Source organism: Pseudorasbora parva, chromosome 15 (assembly GCF_024679245.1).
Source record: "Pseudorasbora parva isolate DD20220531a chromosome 15, ASM2467924v1, whole genome shotgun sequence".
Lineage (NCBI taxonomy): Eukaryota > Metazoa > Chordata > Actinopteri > Cypriniformes > Gobionidae > Pseudorasbora > Pseudorasbora parva.
The window spans coordinates 22,743,204-22,760,980 of record NC_090186.1 but is presented as its reverse complement, the minus strand read 5'-3'; the positions used below and the strand labels follow the sequence as shown (position 1 = coordinate 22,760,980).

General features: G+C 36.9%; 1 protein-coding gene across 9 annotated transcripts in view; it reads left to right on the top strand.

Moving 5' to 3' along the window:
- The window catches only part of pum2 (pumilio RNA-binding family member 2), a 224,951-nt gene that overhangs the window by 72,531 nt on the left and 134,643 nt on the right, over positions 1–17,777 (top strand). For 6 of the 9 annotated variants that reach the window (XM_067417373.1, XM_067417376.1, XM_067417371.1 and 3 more), the window contains exons 7-10: positions 4,486–4,780; positions 12,774–12,867; positions 13,257–13,367; positions 13,467–13,609. In XM_067417373.1, the coding sequence (XP_067273474.1) occupies positions 4,486–4,780; positions 12,774–12,867; positions 13,257–13,367; positions 13,467–13,609 (643 nt within the window). The remainder of the gene's footprint in view (positions 1–4,485; positions 4,781–12,773; positions 12,868–13,256; positions 13,368–13,466; positions 13,610–17,777) is intronic. The other 3 variants (XM_067417377.1, XM_067417370.1, XM_067417375.1) reach the window with 1 other exon arrangement.

Here is a 17,777-nt window from a genome sequence, read left to right as displayed (position 1 = left end):
GTCAGACTCAAAATAAAGATGGTGGCGCCGGAGAGTAGTAGCAACCATAGATATACATAATAAAGTATATTATGTAATTAAGTATATTATTTATTATGTATATCTATGGTAGCAACACTCCTCAGACTTTCAGAAGTGCAAGGCTTGCGGGCCGCACGGAGCAAGCGTGCGTTTTGTTGTCACTGCTACATAAACAAATTTCTGCACACAGGAAGACAGATGTTTAAATTAAGTTACGGTACCGACATCCAGTTATGGTGTCCCGCCTTTGTTTTACTATCTATTAAAGTCTGCCGCGTTTAAGTTACGGTGTAGCCTGTGTACTGTCATACATGTTTTCATAATGCAGAATATTCACTCAGCGCGCTGTCAGGCAGTCTGGGGCTGCCCACAACTGTGTGCACTCGAATGCCGTGACAGCGTGAGCTCACGCATACAATCAGTAGTAACAGTTCGCAATAATATCCATATATCCTACCTTTTCTTGTAAACCCGATAAAATCTACGGCAATGAACGTCATCGGGGATGTTTAATCCACAAGCATTCTGAGAATTATTCCTACTTGCCGTTCACGTCAATCTAAAAGTTGTCCTTTTAGGCGATAGGCGATTTTCATTCAAAGATGTAAAAGTAATTAAGCTATGTAGCCTATTGTATCATTTTTTTTACTAGATAAAAACATTAAAAACATATTGCAATAAATAATTACTCTGTTTAGCCTATGAATGGGCAATCCGATCCAGTCAGTGCTGTCATTAGAGTGTGATAGCCAAACTTAAACCTTGATTGACCAGCGGCACTATTTGCTATTTATCTTATTCCAATCACATACATTTTTACATTATTTGTTATTTGTTCTATTTTTTTTATATCTTTGCATTATATATGCAAATGTTTACTAATTAGAAATAATCTTATCTTGTTCATATAATTCAGTGTCACCTATCAACCTGTAAGTTTTGCTGCACAGCAATGAAGGTGCTCTTTACAAGACGTATTGTGTCCTTAATAATGGCATCAGAATGCAACCAAAGCACATGATGGTAAAAAGATGGCTATAATTAATTGTAAATCATCCAAAATAAATGCCATGATCATTAGATTTTATACAGGTGTTTCTATATTGATTTTGTAAAAGGTGATCAGCAACCAAATATTGATAATATGGAAGTTACTGCCTTTTGCCTTGGCATGACTCCACATTTTTTGCAGACAATACAAAGGCAGAGTGCAGTAACTTCAAAATAGGGTGTGTGCGTGCGTGCGTGTGTGTGTGTGTGTGTGTGTGTGTGTGTGTGTATTTTGTTATGATTTTATTGAATGCATTGTTCTTGTATAGTCTTTTACTTTGGAATTTTAAGAGCAATAAACATATATTGCAATGTTAAGGAATTAGTTTTTTTCATTCAGATAATGAAATCAACATGTATAAATTGCTATTAGGCAATTAATGGGGAGATAATCGATAATCGAATCGAATCGTAACCGAATCGGACAGGGAAAATTAATCGTTAGATTAATCGATGCATCGAAAAAATAATCGCTAGATTAATCGTTTAAAAAATAATCGTTTATCCCAGCCCCAATATATACACATATAATTTATTGATGTATCATTACATTTGTAAGCTGGTCTGCTAAAACTCACAAAATGTATCTATTTTTTTTTTAAAGAATGGGTTAGAATGACTTAAAGTAAACATTTTAGAATGACTTAGTCAGCGGATTGCTGTGCGTTAAGTTAAATCCTTTCACTCAATGGTGCAGACTTGTGTTCTGTGAGGGGTCTAGTAATAATGTTAACTGGTTTTACCCTTCAGTGAAGCATCAGGTGCAGGTTGAAGACTGAGGGTGCTTTCACACCTACCTAGTTTGGTCCGGATTTTCGGACTTTTCAGTTTGGTACGGACCCAAAATTACAGGTGTGAAACCTCCCTCGGACCATGGTCCGGACCAAATAGACGAAATTTGGTCTGACGAAAAGAGGTAGTCTCGGTCCGGACCAAACAGAACAAAGGTTCGGTTCGTTTCTTGTGTGAAAGCATTTTCTGTATAGTTCGGACTTTCAGACCATTTACAGGAAGTTCTGGTGTAGGATTAGTGAAAAAAACACAGATTAAACTCACAGCACATGCAGTGATGGAGCGCGCAGCATTTTAACCAGATCCGCTTGTGTACTCATGTCAGCTCGCGTGAACAGCGTGCTCTGCTTGACTATATGAGTTTCAGTTTATTTATGAGACCGCTCCAGTTCATGTGCAACGCAAATGATCACTCCGTCACGGGATGTTATATTATTTATTTAAGCTTATTTATTAAATTCAGGCAAACGATGAAACATTTATTAAAATTAAGAAACAAAATAAAGCTTTCTACAAAACAAATCTTAATGAAGTGGTCAAAATTATTTCTGACTCGATGTCTTTGACATATATTGCACATCTGTGCACGTTTCATAATCAATATAGCCTAGATGAAATTTAAAAATAACATTATAATATTTAAACATAGCTATAAAATAAAATACATTGTTTGGCTAAAAAGCCTATCTTCTAGGAGCTCATCCTTTCCTGTCGGCGCCGATAAAATGTTTGCATAACGGGGACGTTCATTTGGTGAATTTGCCTCGAGTATAGTTGGTGCTGCAGATAGTAATGCCATAATATTAACAGTATTGGCAACGATGCGTCTGTTCATTCATTCTTGTCAAAGTTAGCCGCTGAATTGACAACACACTGACGTCAGACGCACGTCCGCTAACAAACCAATCAATGTTAAGATTCTGCCCACATAGATGATGACGCCAGGACGCCAGTGCGTCATGTAAAGTTCTTTGGTGCGCTAACCAAGGGGGTAATCTAGCGCTCGGAAAGCGTTCCCCCCCTAGGGGCTGCCATTGCTAACCAAGCCATCACCTGCTGTTAGCATCCCATTGACTCCCATTCATTTTTGAGTCACTTTGACAGTGAATAACTTTACATCTGAGACGTTTAAAGACTCCATTTGTCCATTGTTTATTTCTAAAGAAACACGACAATGTATAAAAGGCTCCATTACCTTGTATCTTACACTATCGCCCCGCAGAAGCTGTTTTTGTAAAAATAGGCTAACGATTGCGTCATAACCAACGCGACCCTGTCGCACAGTTGAGAAATTACCGTATAGACCTGAGGAGACGCTCGCAGGCAATCTTTTACTGTCTATGAGACAGTCGGGAGGACGTGGAGACATGTCCTGGAGACTAGTCTGATAAAGTCAAGGGGGAAGAATGGGGAGAAGCCCATAGTGAGCCAAAAGCAACGGGAGAAAATATTTAAACAACGTGATTCAGATTTCTTTCCACATCTACTAGAAGACTCACAGCTGTCAGACAGGAGGCTCACGTCACATCTACGTCGTCAAGCTCAGTCTGAGCCTGCGCAGTTCGCTCAGCCATCAGGAAGTGAGTGCCCCTAGGTTGACTTCATTCTTTCGCCGTTGACGTCAATGGGAACGCTCCGTCCATTTCTTTTACTGTCTATGGCGCTAACATAACTGCAATGTGAAAGCAAACCAAAAAGAACCAAATGTCCAAACACAAACTTTGGTTCGTACCTTGGTGCGGACTTTCAGGTGTGAAAACGCCCTGAGTGTCATAGAAGACCGCTGTCTATACCCTTATGGAGGACCAAAATACTCAAAATGAAATAATTAAATAAATAATGAATTCAATAAAACAACAAATAAATGTACCAGTTTATTCTGAAATATTTTAGTTTATTCTCTTTTTTTTATTAATTTAATAATTAGATAATTAATTTTATTAAATATGAATTAAATAAATAAATGTGTCTATTTATTTTGTAAAATTACATGAAATTGTTTAATATATTTCACAATTACCCCTTTCACACACACTATTGTTGTGTTTAAAAATCATTTTTTTCATTATTTAATGTGCTTTTTCAAAACGCCGTTTTCATAATATGCTGCATTTACGAACTTGACACATATTTGACGAATCATGCGTTTCGAAAGCACGATTTTCCCAAATATTTTTTTCATAACAATAGAGGACATTTCACAAATGCCAATCAACAGGCAGTGGGCTGTGCTTTGCATCAAGTATAATTCAATATCTGATTGTTGTCATAGCCAATAATGGAACAATTTATGATATAATGCTAAACGGGCAGAAATTTAAATATATATTTTTTGTGTTAAAAATACTTTAATTTATCTCAGCTTAAAATGTCATTCATAGGTTATATCCCAAAATGTCAACACTGGCAATATGAAAGCATGACCACTCAAGCAAGGTTGTCTGTCTGAACAATGTTAGTGACATCAAAATTGACGATTTTCTTGAAATCCAAAACAAAACTACACCTTATACAATTTTAATTTTAATGGCCTTCAATAGTGACCCTGCAGCAATTTATTTGCTTCCTTTTCATTTATATAATAAGTAAGTATTCCTTAATATAAAAGCTTTTTTCCTACAGCCCCACCCCAGGTAGTCGCCAGGCATCCCCCACAGAAGCAGTAGAACGACTGGGCCCCAGTCAGGCCGGTCTGGAAATGATGGTGCCGCACCACCCACACACTCTGCAGCCACCCAACTCCATCACAAACAAACCTCCCACAGAGGACTTCCAGAGCCAGGAAGCCCAGAACATGAGCGGCATGGAGCAGCAGGTGGGCATGGAGTCACTCCAATTTGACTATGCTGGAAATCAGATCCAGGTGGACTCATCGGGTGCTCCAGTCAACCTGTTTGACTACAACTCCCAACAGCAGGTACAGCTACTCAGTTAGGGATGGGTTATATGGCAAAATTCATATTAAAGTCCCAGTGAACCGGAAGTAGCAAGTGAGTTTTCTTCAATGCTGTGACTCATTTCCAAGTGACACAGAATATTGAATAGAAGGCAGGGTTTTACCTCAGCTCTCCTCCTCTCCATTGATCGCTCATAGCAGACTAACGGTTGGAGGGTAGTGGCCTTTTTTTTTTTGTCTGATTAACATTAATGACACAGACGGAAGCAAATATTTTAAGTCTGCTGTCACTTAATGCACAGATCTAATATACTGACATATATCCATGTTTTTTGTGTAAAAATGTTCACTTAACACATTAATTGAGTAACACTTTATAATAACTCACGCTATGAAGCTTTAGTTAAGCATTAGTAAATAGTTAGTTCATCATTTATAAAGCATTAATAGACATTAATAGGCAGTTTATAAATACAACTATAGATGCTTTATTCTTGATTTATAATTATATCTAAATTGTGTTTAATAATTGTATTTTCATACTTTATAAATTATCAAATTATCATTTATAAATTATTACATTATTTACAAACCCGTTATTTAGTTGCCATCAGTGGTTCATATGATCATTTAGAAAGTGTAAGTAAAGGCTTAATAAACTATTTAAATATAAATTTTTACATCTTACTATTTAGACATATAATAATAGTTACTCAGTGTGTTAATAAATGCTTTATTAACATGTATTCCTACTGTAGTTCATGTTTAATTCAGGTAGTTATAAAATATTTAGTAGTTGTCAGTTTCTATTTCTGTGAGCTCATCTAAAGTTTAGGACTATTTATGCCTCCTAAGGCTTTTACAAAGACTCAGTTTTCTTCTGCACTGCTGTTCTCTAATGTTTTAAAGTCAGTACTGTTTTGACACTGCAAAATATTTTTTATTATAATAATTGTATTTGCCACTCCTGTAATCTAGTGTAATCCACTGGTGCATTTTTATTCAGCAAAGTTTACACTTTAAATAAGGCTTAGTTTCATTTGACTGCAGTTATGGTTTCTGGTGGTCTACAGGAATAATATTTTCTATGACATTGAAGAGGTTTAATTTTATTTTTTATATTAAATCACTAGTTGTACAGTCTCCATTTTTGCATTTTGAAATACATATTTCAGTGTGCTATATTCCTCTGTGTTGTTTGTTTCCTTTTTCTGTTCAGAAGAGAACTGAGTCTTTGTAAAAGACTTACAAGGCATACATAGTCCTCACTTTAGATGAGCTCACAGAAATAGTTAACTGACAACTACTGAATGTTTTATAACTACCTGAATTAATCATGAACTACAGTAGAAATACATGTTAATAAAGCATTTATTCTTACACTGAGTAACTATTACTGTATGTCTAAATAATTTGATGCATAAATGTACATTTAAATAGTTTATTAACCCTTTACTTACACTTTCTAAATGATCATATGAACCACTGACGACAACTAAATAACTGCTCTGTAAATAATGTAATACTTAATTTAGGAATACTAAATTAATAATTTATAAAGTAGGAAAATACAATTATTAAACACATTATAGATATGCTTATAAATCAAGAACAAAGCATTTATATCTGTATTTGTAAACTACCTATTAATGTCTATGAATGCTTTATAAATGCTGAATTAATTATTTACTAATGCTTAACTAATGCTTCAAAGTGTGTAGTTATTATAAAGTGTTACCATTAATTTTCTGTGTTTATGTGACTAGTCCACATAATGAGCTTTTTGCCATAATTGTGTGTGTAAGCCGCTTTTTGTGCACAGGTGTTTATTTTTTCACAGCTTATTGGACTTTTAATTATTTTTTAGTATCATGCTGGTCCCACTCTTTATTTTCTCATTAATGCATGGTTCTTTTTTCTTATCAGTAAGTAGTACTGTGTTATGCAGATTTCTTGGCAGAAACCAAAAATTCAGGATGCACTTGGCTTGAAACGGAAAATACATAAACTAATAGTCCTTTGAATAAATCAAACTTTTTTGATAATCAACACTCAAATAGATAAAACTGAGTTGTTACAAACATTAAAATTTCACATAAGGCAGTTTTTATATCAACAAAAACAATTACTGTATTCAGACAGTAATTGTTCTCATGTGGACATCTGTAACAAAGTGATAAAACTTGTGCATTCGGATGGTGATTTATTCCCGGTGGAGGAGCGAGTTATCCGCACCTGGAAACGGCTGTTCACGTGGTCAGTCAAATGATTGTCTGCTCTGCTGTAAAAATGTCTTATGCTTGGAATAATAAGAATAAAATCATATTTAATTTAATAATAAACAATTATGAATTATTTAAATCTCCTGAAAAATGTGGAAAGACCAGAAATAAGTTAATACAATGCTGCAAATTTAGGCAAGGCAAGGCAAGTTTATTTGTATAGCACATTTCATACCCAATGGCAATTCAAAGTGCTTTTAGAAATTAATTAAAATAGTGGTAAAATATGCATGAGAAAAAAGAATACCATGTGTACAAATTAAAAATTAAAATCAAAAGGGATAAAAACAAGGATAATTAACAGTTGTAAAGATAATTAAAACCAATAAATAAAATAAAATGTTTAGATCCATAATAGTGGTCGGAAATAAAAAATAAAAAATCCTTCAGTTTATAGCCTACATACATGTACCATCTTAATTAGAACACCTCTCTTTCATTTCTTTCTCAAACAGGTTCATAACATCTATTTCAATCACTGATTTTTACTCAGGAACCTTGTTGTTAAACCCATTTTCTCTTATCATATAGGGCCCTATAATTTCCGCGATCATGGAATCGCGGACGGAATCGCGGAATTGGCATATTAACGCGGAATCTGCATATAAACGCGGAATCTGGTGTTAACGCAGATTTCCCCGGAATTTTACATATTTGTAATTAAATTCTGTGTCGTGTGGGTGGAGAACGTATGTCTGAGAAAAGTGCAGACAGGGGGAAGCAAATCTTCGCGACACAACCCCTCCCGTCATTTCAGCTCGCCCTTCAAAACAATGAAAGCATGGCGAAGTTGGTCCCCACGGCTCTGCTTTCGGCAGCGAAAAAGTTAAGAAACTCTACGCTAACGGCGGTTTCACACTGCACGCGCAGGTGGCGCAGAAGCTTTGCATATGGAGAGCGGGAGCCACGCGCTCGTTGTGCTCAGGCAGCATTGGTCGCGCGCAGCTGAACCGCGGCTCGTGTATTGCACATACAGACAAATATTGTCCATTCTGTCAGATTTTCCGGTATTCTCCTCGACCCCTGTCATCTCGTGCTTTGATTTATAATGGGCACATTATAAGTTTATGCGAACATCATCTCCCCCCGAGGAGCTCCTGTTCTCCCTAGCCGGCCCGTCTCAGGGCCACGTCCCCGTGCGCTTGACGGGTTGGGCGCCTCCCTCGCGTCCGGCACCCTGCTTCTCCAGTGAAGGCTGCTGCTCGGCTCTACCAGGGTGGAGGCGGACGCAGGGGGGGATTGATACGGGGATTGATATCAGGAATCCTGATACGGATTCAGACACGTATGGGCTAGGGCTCACAAAGCCCGGCAGGCCGATGAATCTCATTATATTCCATTCTTGTTCTGCTATTCTCTCTCTCTCTCTCTCTCTCTCTCTCTCTCTCTCTCTCTCTCTCTCTCTCTCTCTCTCTCTCTCTCTCTCTCTCTCTCTCTCTCTCTCTCTCTCTCTCTCTCGTTGATATCTGAAGGCTGGCATGCGCTGATCGTGTATGTATGTGCACTCGGTTTGCTCTTATATTGTCCGATCTTGCGGGCCATGTGTAATATAAAAATAATAGTCCAATCAATCGATGAGAAATCAATCGATTGTTGACGTTTACGAGCCCTGTGATCGAGAGAATCATTCTGGTTGCCGCTTCTCCCTCACTCTCCCCCCTCCATCATGTGAACTGACAGGGGAGCTTAAGCTCATTAAATATGCAAATATTATCCAATCCTAGTCGTGGGCGTTTACTTCCAAGTCTCCAATGCTGCATGCCCATCAAAACCCAGCGTTTTGAAGAGCGCCTCAAAACCAGTGTAGAAAATAGCCTATTACTTATTAGTTATGTTTTTGAATGTAAAAACCACAAACATCATTAGTTGACCTTAGACAACAGTATAAAAAAAAAGAAAAAAAGCCAGTTCATGACATCTTTAAATAAACTCTTAAGCATAAGAGTTTATTTTATTTAATTCAGTATCAGTTTAACTTCAATGCATTTCAAACTGCTACACATACCTTCTGGTGCAACTCTCACTTGCCAAACCAGTACACATGGAAAGTAGCCATATTTAAACTAGCGTTTGCTCATCAAAGATTACTTAATTTGGTTCTGACCTCATGGGGAGGGAGAGAACCTGGGATCTAAGTGTTTCTCTATATGTTTTGTCTTTATTGTTTTGAGCTTTGTACTTGTTCATAGATGTTAAAAAATATATGTTTTAGAGTTGAAATGCCAGGAAGGTTTGTTTGTTTATTGTTTATAACATGTTTGTAACCTATATAGGGTTTCCCCCTAAAATGGTATAAAATGGTTCCAAAAGTAGGAGGAGACAAAGCCTATAAAAGAGGCAGCCATTTTAGTGAAGAGCTTGGTAGTGTGGAGAGATTGAATCTCATTTGTATTTTTGAGCCTGTACTTCGGCTCTGTTTGAGTGTGCCTGTGAGTCTACGTGCTGATATGAGCAAATATCCAATCATATCCACTAAAGTTAGGGGGTGTTAGCCGCGTTTTAAAGCCTTGCCGGTTAAACATTTCATTCGCATTCTATGCACTATTTTGCATTGAGCGCGTGCACTAAACGTCTATCAAACACACATGATTACTGGACAGTCTTACTGTGCTAATACTGTCAAATACACACAAGATTAACATATAAACGCAGTTGCAAAAACACCTTTAATACAGTAGCTTTTAATCAGTGTTGTATATTGAAGGATATTTAGTTTTAATTTTAGCCTACATTTATTCATTCAATTTCATTCTTAATTGCTACTGTACAACTCTGAACTGCCACTGTAAATCTATATATATATATATAAGGGTTTTCAAGTCTTTTAAGTAAAATAAAGAAAGATTATTGCAATAAAAACATTTTCTCCTTAACCCTTTTCTGTTCCTGTCGGCTAACAATAGAATACTAAAAAAACTGAACCAAAGCGAAAAACGTGGTTAAAAACCGAGGTATGTATTGAACCCTGGACTAACTGTATTGTTGCATACCTAATATATACCTGCAGACACCTCTGTCCTGTACATCTGTACATCCTAACAGTAATCATTACTTTATTTAGGCTGAATAAGTTCCTGAAGAAGTTAGGCTGAAGAAGTCTTCCACTGATAGCCACGGCATTAACTAAGTTTGTGGTTAGCCCAAATCTATGATAAGCCATAATTTTGAATTGGAAAACATCATACTGTAAACTATTGTAAAACATACTTTTTCAAAATAACGGGCAGGGTAGAGATATGTCATGCTGTCAAACTGTCACACTATTAAAGAAATGCATCTGATTCAGTCACATTGTCAGAGTTAAACTGACAGTCAGTCAACTATACTGTAACAACCTAACGTAATTACTTGCTAATTCCGTTTCACTCTTGGTTTACATGTAATCGCAAAACTGAACTTGGCGGTCAGAAATTTTGTCATGCTTATTTGAGTTAAGAAAACTGATGGGGATATTCTTTTAATTGTTATTCAAGCAATGTTTGTCTCCTGACAGTTGCCAACTTGCCATGCACTTCACGGATGATCTCAATTGTCAATGTTTGTGGTGTGCACCATGACTGTGGATCAGCTGGTGTTGCCAACTGGCACGTTGCACGTTGATGCTTAATATGGGCTCTACTTTGGGGACATCAGAGACTTATTTAACATCGTATAAAAGGGGGATATAGGTCCCCTTTAAGTGCATAAAGATATTAAGTGCATTTAAAGGAACTGTATATAAGAAATGTATTTCAATTAATCATAAAATGGCCCTTATATGTCACTAGACATTAAGCAATCATGTTCATTTCAAATACTTATATTACTGACAAAAATAGTCTGGCCAGGATATTGCCATTTAAAAGTTGTTGTTGCAGCCCTCAACTGATGTTGACATGTTGTGTTTTGGCCTGAAGCGCCACCCTCCACCTATCTACCAATCACAAAGTCAGTAGTGTTTCGGCATCCGGGTTGCCAGCTCTGCTTTAGTTACCACAGCTGCAGCTACAAACGTTCCTTCTGGATCCTGCAGGCTGTCTGGCAACCTCGAGTCAGGGAGGAGGGGGAGAGGGGATATAACTGCAGTAACAGTTTTGGCCAAAATCTTACTTACACTTCCTTTTATCTTGCTTGTAAACACCGGAATAGGTAATAAAACAGTGTTATTTTTGTGCAGACTTGTTATTCTATCTCCTGTTGCAGTGTTATAAAGATGCACATCTTGTTGTACTATGATCGCAAACCTGGATTCTACCAGTCCCAAAATTCATAAAAATTCATAAAGCTCTCCAGTATAATTTTTTTGCTACAAACATATTTTCCATGTGTGTTGGTAGGCCAAAGCAAACCAACCACTTGCACCCAAACTTCAGCTCTGGTTGTGTTGTGGGAAAATGCAAAAATAATTGTGGGAAAATGTAAACAACCCTTTTGTGTTGTCAGACTAAGGAAATTAACACTTACAACCCATATCTCTGAACAACAGCTATGAGGGAAGATATAAATGATACCTTTTCATGCAATGATATCTTATGCATACTACGGCACAGCGATTGGAGCAAGCTCTACTCTCATAATGAATCCAAAGAAATGCTCAGAAACATAGGACGTAGAATCATACTCCAGCCTCAGCAGCCAATCACTTCTCCAGATTAATGCATATACCTCAGATTCTGTGATGTTGCTTTGACTTTGACGTTTCAAACCAAAAGAATGAAATTGAAAAACACAAAAATAACAAATTTCCATTTATTGATAAAATGTTTGATTGCTATTAGTGTTTTCACTGATTTGCAACCTGTACATATCTTTTAACATCTCAAAAATATTTTAGGGTTTCATGACCCTTTAACAGTTAAAGAACAATTAAAGTTAAAGGCATTTGTTCAATACATTTCAATTGGATGGAGTTTGTCATCTGTCCACTTCGAAGGATTTGTGATAGGTTTTAAATTGTATAGCCTCTTACAGTATTATCAACAAAAGGAAAGCACAAGTGAAATCAAATTTATTGTATTAACTAAAAGATAGACTAACTAACGCACCTACTAAATGAATACCTTGAATGAATTGGACAAATGCAAGTGTTAAATTATCTCATGGAAAGATAAGCTGTTGGACAATTGGAGATTTCTGTTCTTGTTTCTGAACACCTCAAACTTCTGTTTTTCCCCAAAAAAACTGCTTTGTTCTGGTAGCTTCAGATCTTTTCTAGAATTTTGTTAATTCTCCCTAAAAATACTTGCTTTATAAGGCAAAAGGGAACTGTTTGTTTTTCACAGAAGCAGATTACTCTGAAATGAGTCTTGACATTCTCGTTGCCTGCTGTTCACTGCCATATATTTTGAAATATTACAATTTAAGAGACTGGTTCTCTATTTTAATATATTTTAAAATTGAATTTATTCCTGTGATGGCAAAGCTGAACTTTCAGCAGCCGTTACTCCAATCGTCTAATTTCGTAATAATTCTAGTATGTTGATTTGGTGTTCAAGAAACATTTCTTATTGTCTGCTATGAAAAAAAAAGGTTATGCTTTTTTAATGTTTTTATTAGAACAGTAATATATCAGAACTTTGATGAATAGAAAGGTTATGGATAGCTTTTCACTTTTGATAAATTTCATGCATCCTTGCTGAATAAAATTAATAGAGTGAACAGTATTGTGCATTTGGAGAATCTCTGGTTGCTGCATATGCAGAGGACGAAATTTGTTAATAAAAGTATATAATAAATTGTTTATGTTTCTTTAGTTGTTTCAGCGATCAAGTCATCTCACAGTTCAGCAGCTGACTGCAGCACAGCAGCAACAGTACGCCCTTGCTGCAGCCCAACAGCAACATCTCGGTAACATAACCTCTTAAAGACATATACTTTCATACAGGGTACTTATACTTCCTTATCAGTCTCCCTTTCCCGCCACAATGTTCCTGGTCATATATGTTTTTGGAACATAGAATTCATAAACATGGTATTTGTGTTGCTAAAACATTTTTTTTTTCAAATGGCTGTGGAAAGTAGTGGCTGGAGTAGCTATGTCTGGAGCTAGGTACCTCACCGAGCTCGAGTTATTATACAAGCTTGTGAACTTGCCAAAAGTACGGTTAAGCGCTTTTGATCCCGTCAAATTTGTTTGCATACGGAATTAATGTTTAGTGTTTGATTGTTTATGGGTATTTTTGGGGTAAGAGAGGCAGTCTCCGAATTAATTCTTGTTTCCTCCCACCCCCTGGTAGGCCTTGCACCTGCGTTTGTGCCAAACCCTTACATCATCAATGCCGCCCCTCCTGGAACAGACCCTTACACCGCTGCAGGATTGGCAGCAGCCGCAACACTTGCAGGTATAGGCATGTACACATTTTATAAATATCAATCATAATATAGACAATCATTGGATCTTAAATATGGAGAGTCCTCAGTCTACAGCTCATCATTTATTCCTACAGGCCCGGCTGTAGTCCCTCCTCAGTACTATGGAGTCCCTTGGGGCGTGTATCCAGCCAACCTCTTCCAGCAACCGACTGCAGCTGCCGCCAGTCATTCTGCCAACCAACAGGCGTCCAATCAGGGTCCAGGACCAGGACAACAGGTTGATGACATATCAACATATTATAAGCTTTGTTCATCATGTAACATGAGCTAACTTGTACTAAACCAAGGCTACAACACTTGTGGCATAATGTCGAAGAAACATAATATAAATTCCACTTGTCCCTCAATTTTTTGTTTTTGTTTTAACTGTGAACTTACTATGTATATATTATGGCATGTGCACATGAAGCGCAATGAGTTATTTGACATGTTATACACTGTTGTATAACATTTCACAGGTCTTCAATAGTAAAAACATTAATGGATCTGTACTTTTATCACTTAGATCTTCACTCAACTAGTTTAAAATAATTCATAACAAAATGACAATTCATGTTTTGCTGAAATGTAAAAAAGTGGATCCTTGTAAAAACTGAACTGAACCAAGAAAAAAATGCAACATTATAAAAATTTGAGTTCCCAGTTTCCCTTAGACAGAGTTACAGTTCAAATTATAAACTGGTTTATACAGAAAAATTTAAAACAAAAGTTGGTTAATTTTTTCTTCTTAAAAAGACGTGTTGTGCGTATGTGAGTGCTACACACACAAATTTTCTTCCATAGTTTGCTCTGTAAATTAAATTGAGAGTAAAACTACTGTAGTCTATGCCAGATATATAGCCTACATTTTAACTCTTTCCCTGCCAGCGTTTAAAAAAAAAAAAGTTGCCAGCCACCGCCAGGGTTTTTTTCTTAATTTTCTCAAAAATGTAATAGCCCATTGAATATTTTGTGTAATGAATATCTGAGCATGCAATATCAAAATAAAGAGCTGACCCTCTTCTTTAAAAAAAACAAAAAAAACCAAACAAAAAAAAACATTTTATTCTAGCTTCATGCATTCCTTTTTTATCGACACTTGAATATGGGTAGGTTTTCATAAAAAAAGCTAAATTTTGAACAAAAAGCTGAGAAAATCACGTATTTGTGAAAGACTGTTTCCAGATCAGATTCAGAGCGATGATCAAACACAGATGGAGTAGATCGAGTCTATCAACACTCCTAATGCTTGCACAATCATCACATTTCCACATTTTCCATCATCCTGGGTCCACATTTCATTCAGTAACATTCGCCAGTTTTGATTCATATGCTGTTTATTGACGATGATCACTTTATTTTTCATATGCATATGATTACATGCGATCACTCGTTTCACTGTGTCTTATTTGCGTGTGTTTTGATCAGGAGATTCAGTACTCTCGTTCAGAAGATGCTCAATAGCGCCCCCTAGCGTCCGACAGTGAAAACACGGAAACACAGAAACACGGAAAAGTCCGTTATTGGCCTGGAAGCGTTTTCTCGCAAATAATGGAAATTTCCGTGTTTGGCGGGGAAATAATTAAAATTAAATGCTAGTGATCGACCGATATTGATTTTTTTTTCCTACCGATTATTTGCATGTTTATGTGCCGACAACCGATATAGAACCGATATTTACTTATTGTGTTATTTCTGTCTTTTACAATTACAGCAACAGCACTGAACTGAGCTTTTTAAACGGTGTAATTTTTGCAGTTTCACTCACATACAGAACAAAGACATTTACATCAATAAATAGTCAGAATTGTTTTTTTTTTAAATACAGTGCAAAGTTTTATTAACATTAATGCTGTTTTACCTTTTTATTTATAAATAAAGCCATATTAACTACAGGCAAAATACATTTATAAAGTCTAATGTTTTCAAACGGAGAATATAAATGAGAGTTGAGTCTATCAACTCCCCATAACTATGAGCATAAATATAAGCATTCATTTTAAACTACAGTTTTAAACGAGTCGGTCTTGTTTACATGTACAGTGACTAGCCTATGCTGGAACAACAACTCGGTGAGAGTACGGCTGAACGCGACTGAGCATAAACACAGAGAGAGAAAGAGTTTGGTGCTTTTATTTCTAACATGCTCTCATTCGTGGCGTAATAATTAATTTTCACGGAGCTGTAATTAATTAGATGTTTATTATATAAATGTTATATAGCAGACATTAATATAATTTAAGGAGTTTTAAATGAGTCGGTCTTGTTTACATGGTTATCTAGCCTATATGCTAGAGCAACAACTCGGTGAGAGAACGGCTGAATGCGACTGAGAATAAACACAAAGAGATAAATAAGTTTGGCGCTTTTATTTCCAACATGCTCTCATTCATGGCTGTTTTGTTTCATTCATGTGAAGTTGCATCTTTATTGTGACATGATGACGGATTACCTGACTGACTCCGTCAGTGAGTGCGTCTCTAGCGCCAAGTTTAAACTACCTATACATATCAACATCTTATTTGAGGTTATCTCAATTTTGTATAACTGTTATGTTAAACAAAGTTGATTAATTAAGGGATGCAGGTTATTTTACCTCTGAACACAGCTGTTGATAATCTCCCTTCAGACGCAGTCCTTTAATGGTGCGCTTGTATGCAATTCTCAAAACGTCCACAAGATGCCGCCATTTATCAGAAAAGCCGATATTACAAAGCCGATACCCGATTATGGGAAAATGCTTAAATATCAGGAAAAATATCGGGAATCCGATATATCGGTCGATCACTATTAAATGCTCAAACATTCATTTCTTAAAGGGGGGGTGAAACACTCAGTTTCAGTCAGTGTCATGTCAATCTTGAGTACCTATAGAGTAGCATTGCATCCTGCATATCTCTGAAAAGTCTTTATTTTTTTATAATTATATAAGAAAGATGCGCTGTTCCGAGTCTTTCCAAAAAAAGCCGGGCGGGTGGGGGCGTATCGTGTGGGCGGAGCTAAATAATGACGTGTGCGTGCCGCTGTTATTGTGTTGAGTGCGTCGTAAAGCTGTGTCATCCCTAACAGTGGGAAAAAACTTTATTCAAAATAAAAAAAATGGCTTTTAATCAGATACAGCCATACATCTATGATCCGGAATCAGACCCAGAGGCTGAAGTTGAACAGGAGCAGCAGCAAAAAACGACTAGAGCAGGACCTCTCTATGTGGTACAACTTGTGTTATTTACATATTTATAATTGAATTATATCATCGTATTTTTTGTCTTTGAAGGTGTACATGTGGGAAGTGCAGTTGTGCATGTGTGTGTGTGTGTGTGTGTGTGTGTGTGTGTGTGTGTGTGTGTGTGTTTACGCGTGGTTTGTGTAGACAATTGTAGTAAGCGGACTGGTTTTGCACGGCAGGCTAGTGTTTACATAGAAAGACATGGAATAGTAGCGCATTTGAATGAAGAAGCGCGGTTATTTAGTTCAACATATTTCCCCACTCTTTGTGTATTGTTGTTTGGAGTGCTTTTACAATACACAAACATAAAGTTACACATATAGTGGCCAGCTAAACAAATGTACACGCACTACACATCGCATGCTCCATTGATCAATTAACTATACGTGATCATGTTTGGGCTACTTGATGGGCATAGGCAAAAACACAGACATTTGAAGCAGTCTTACTCACCGCCTGCGGTTCTAACGTTGGGACCTTTATCGTTGGGACTGCTCCATCCTTCAGCATTAGGCGATCGGAAAATCTGGCGTCGAACTGGGCCTTGTTTATGAAACAGTCGGCACCAAAATGCAGTGAACAGACATAAACCTTTGCGCAACTCAGTTGCTGATCCGGAAAAGCAAATTACATCCACCGTTGCCTTAACGTGGGGTTTTTTGGCAATCTGTACAGGACTGTCTTGGTCTGGCAACCAAATACGCACTTTTTTGGTGACATTGTTAATTTCTTGAAGTCACATCACCTGTGCAGCGCAGCCTACGAGCCAGCGCTTTGATGGGCGTAGCCTGTTGCTTTCGCACTCTCCCTCTCTCTCTCTCACGCTCTTCCGGTAGAAATGCCCGTACGGCCCATACAAGGAAATTCCGACCTATTAACGTCAAGTGGACCCATGATCGAAAAAAACTTGCCGAAACTTATGACTAACCGGAAGTAGTATTTTTGACAAAGAAATACTCCCATCAAACGTCCACCTTAACTTTTGAAACTTTGTCTATGTTTAGTATGGGATTCCAAGTCTTTAACAGTGTAAAAAGATCAGTATGCATGAAACAGCATTTCACCCCCCCTTTAAGCATGTTATTTTATGCCAGTGAAACAACATACTACAGCATGTAAACCATTTAAACGATTATAAGTAAATAATGATAATCTTAAGACTATAAGAAAATTATATATA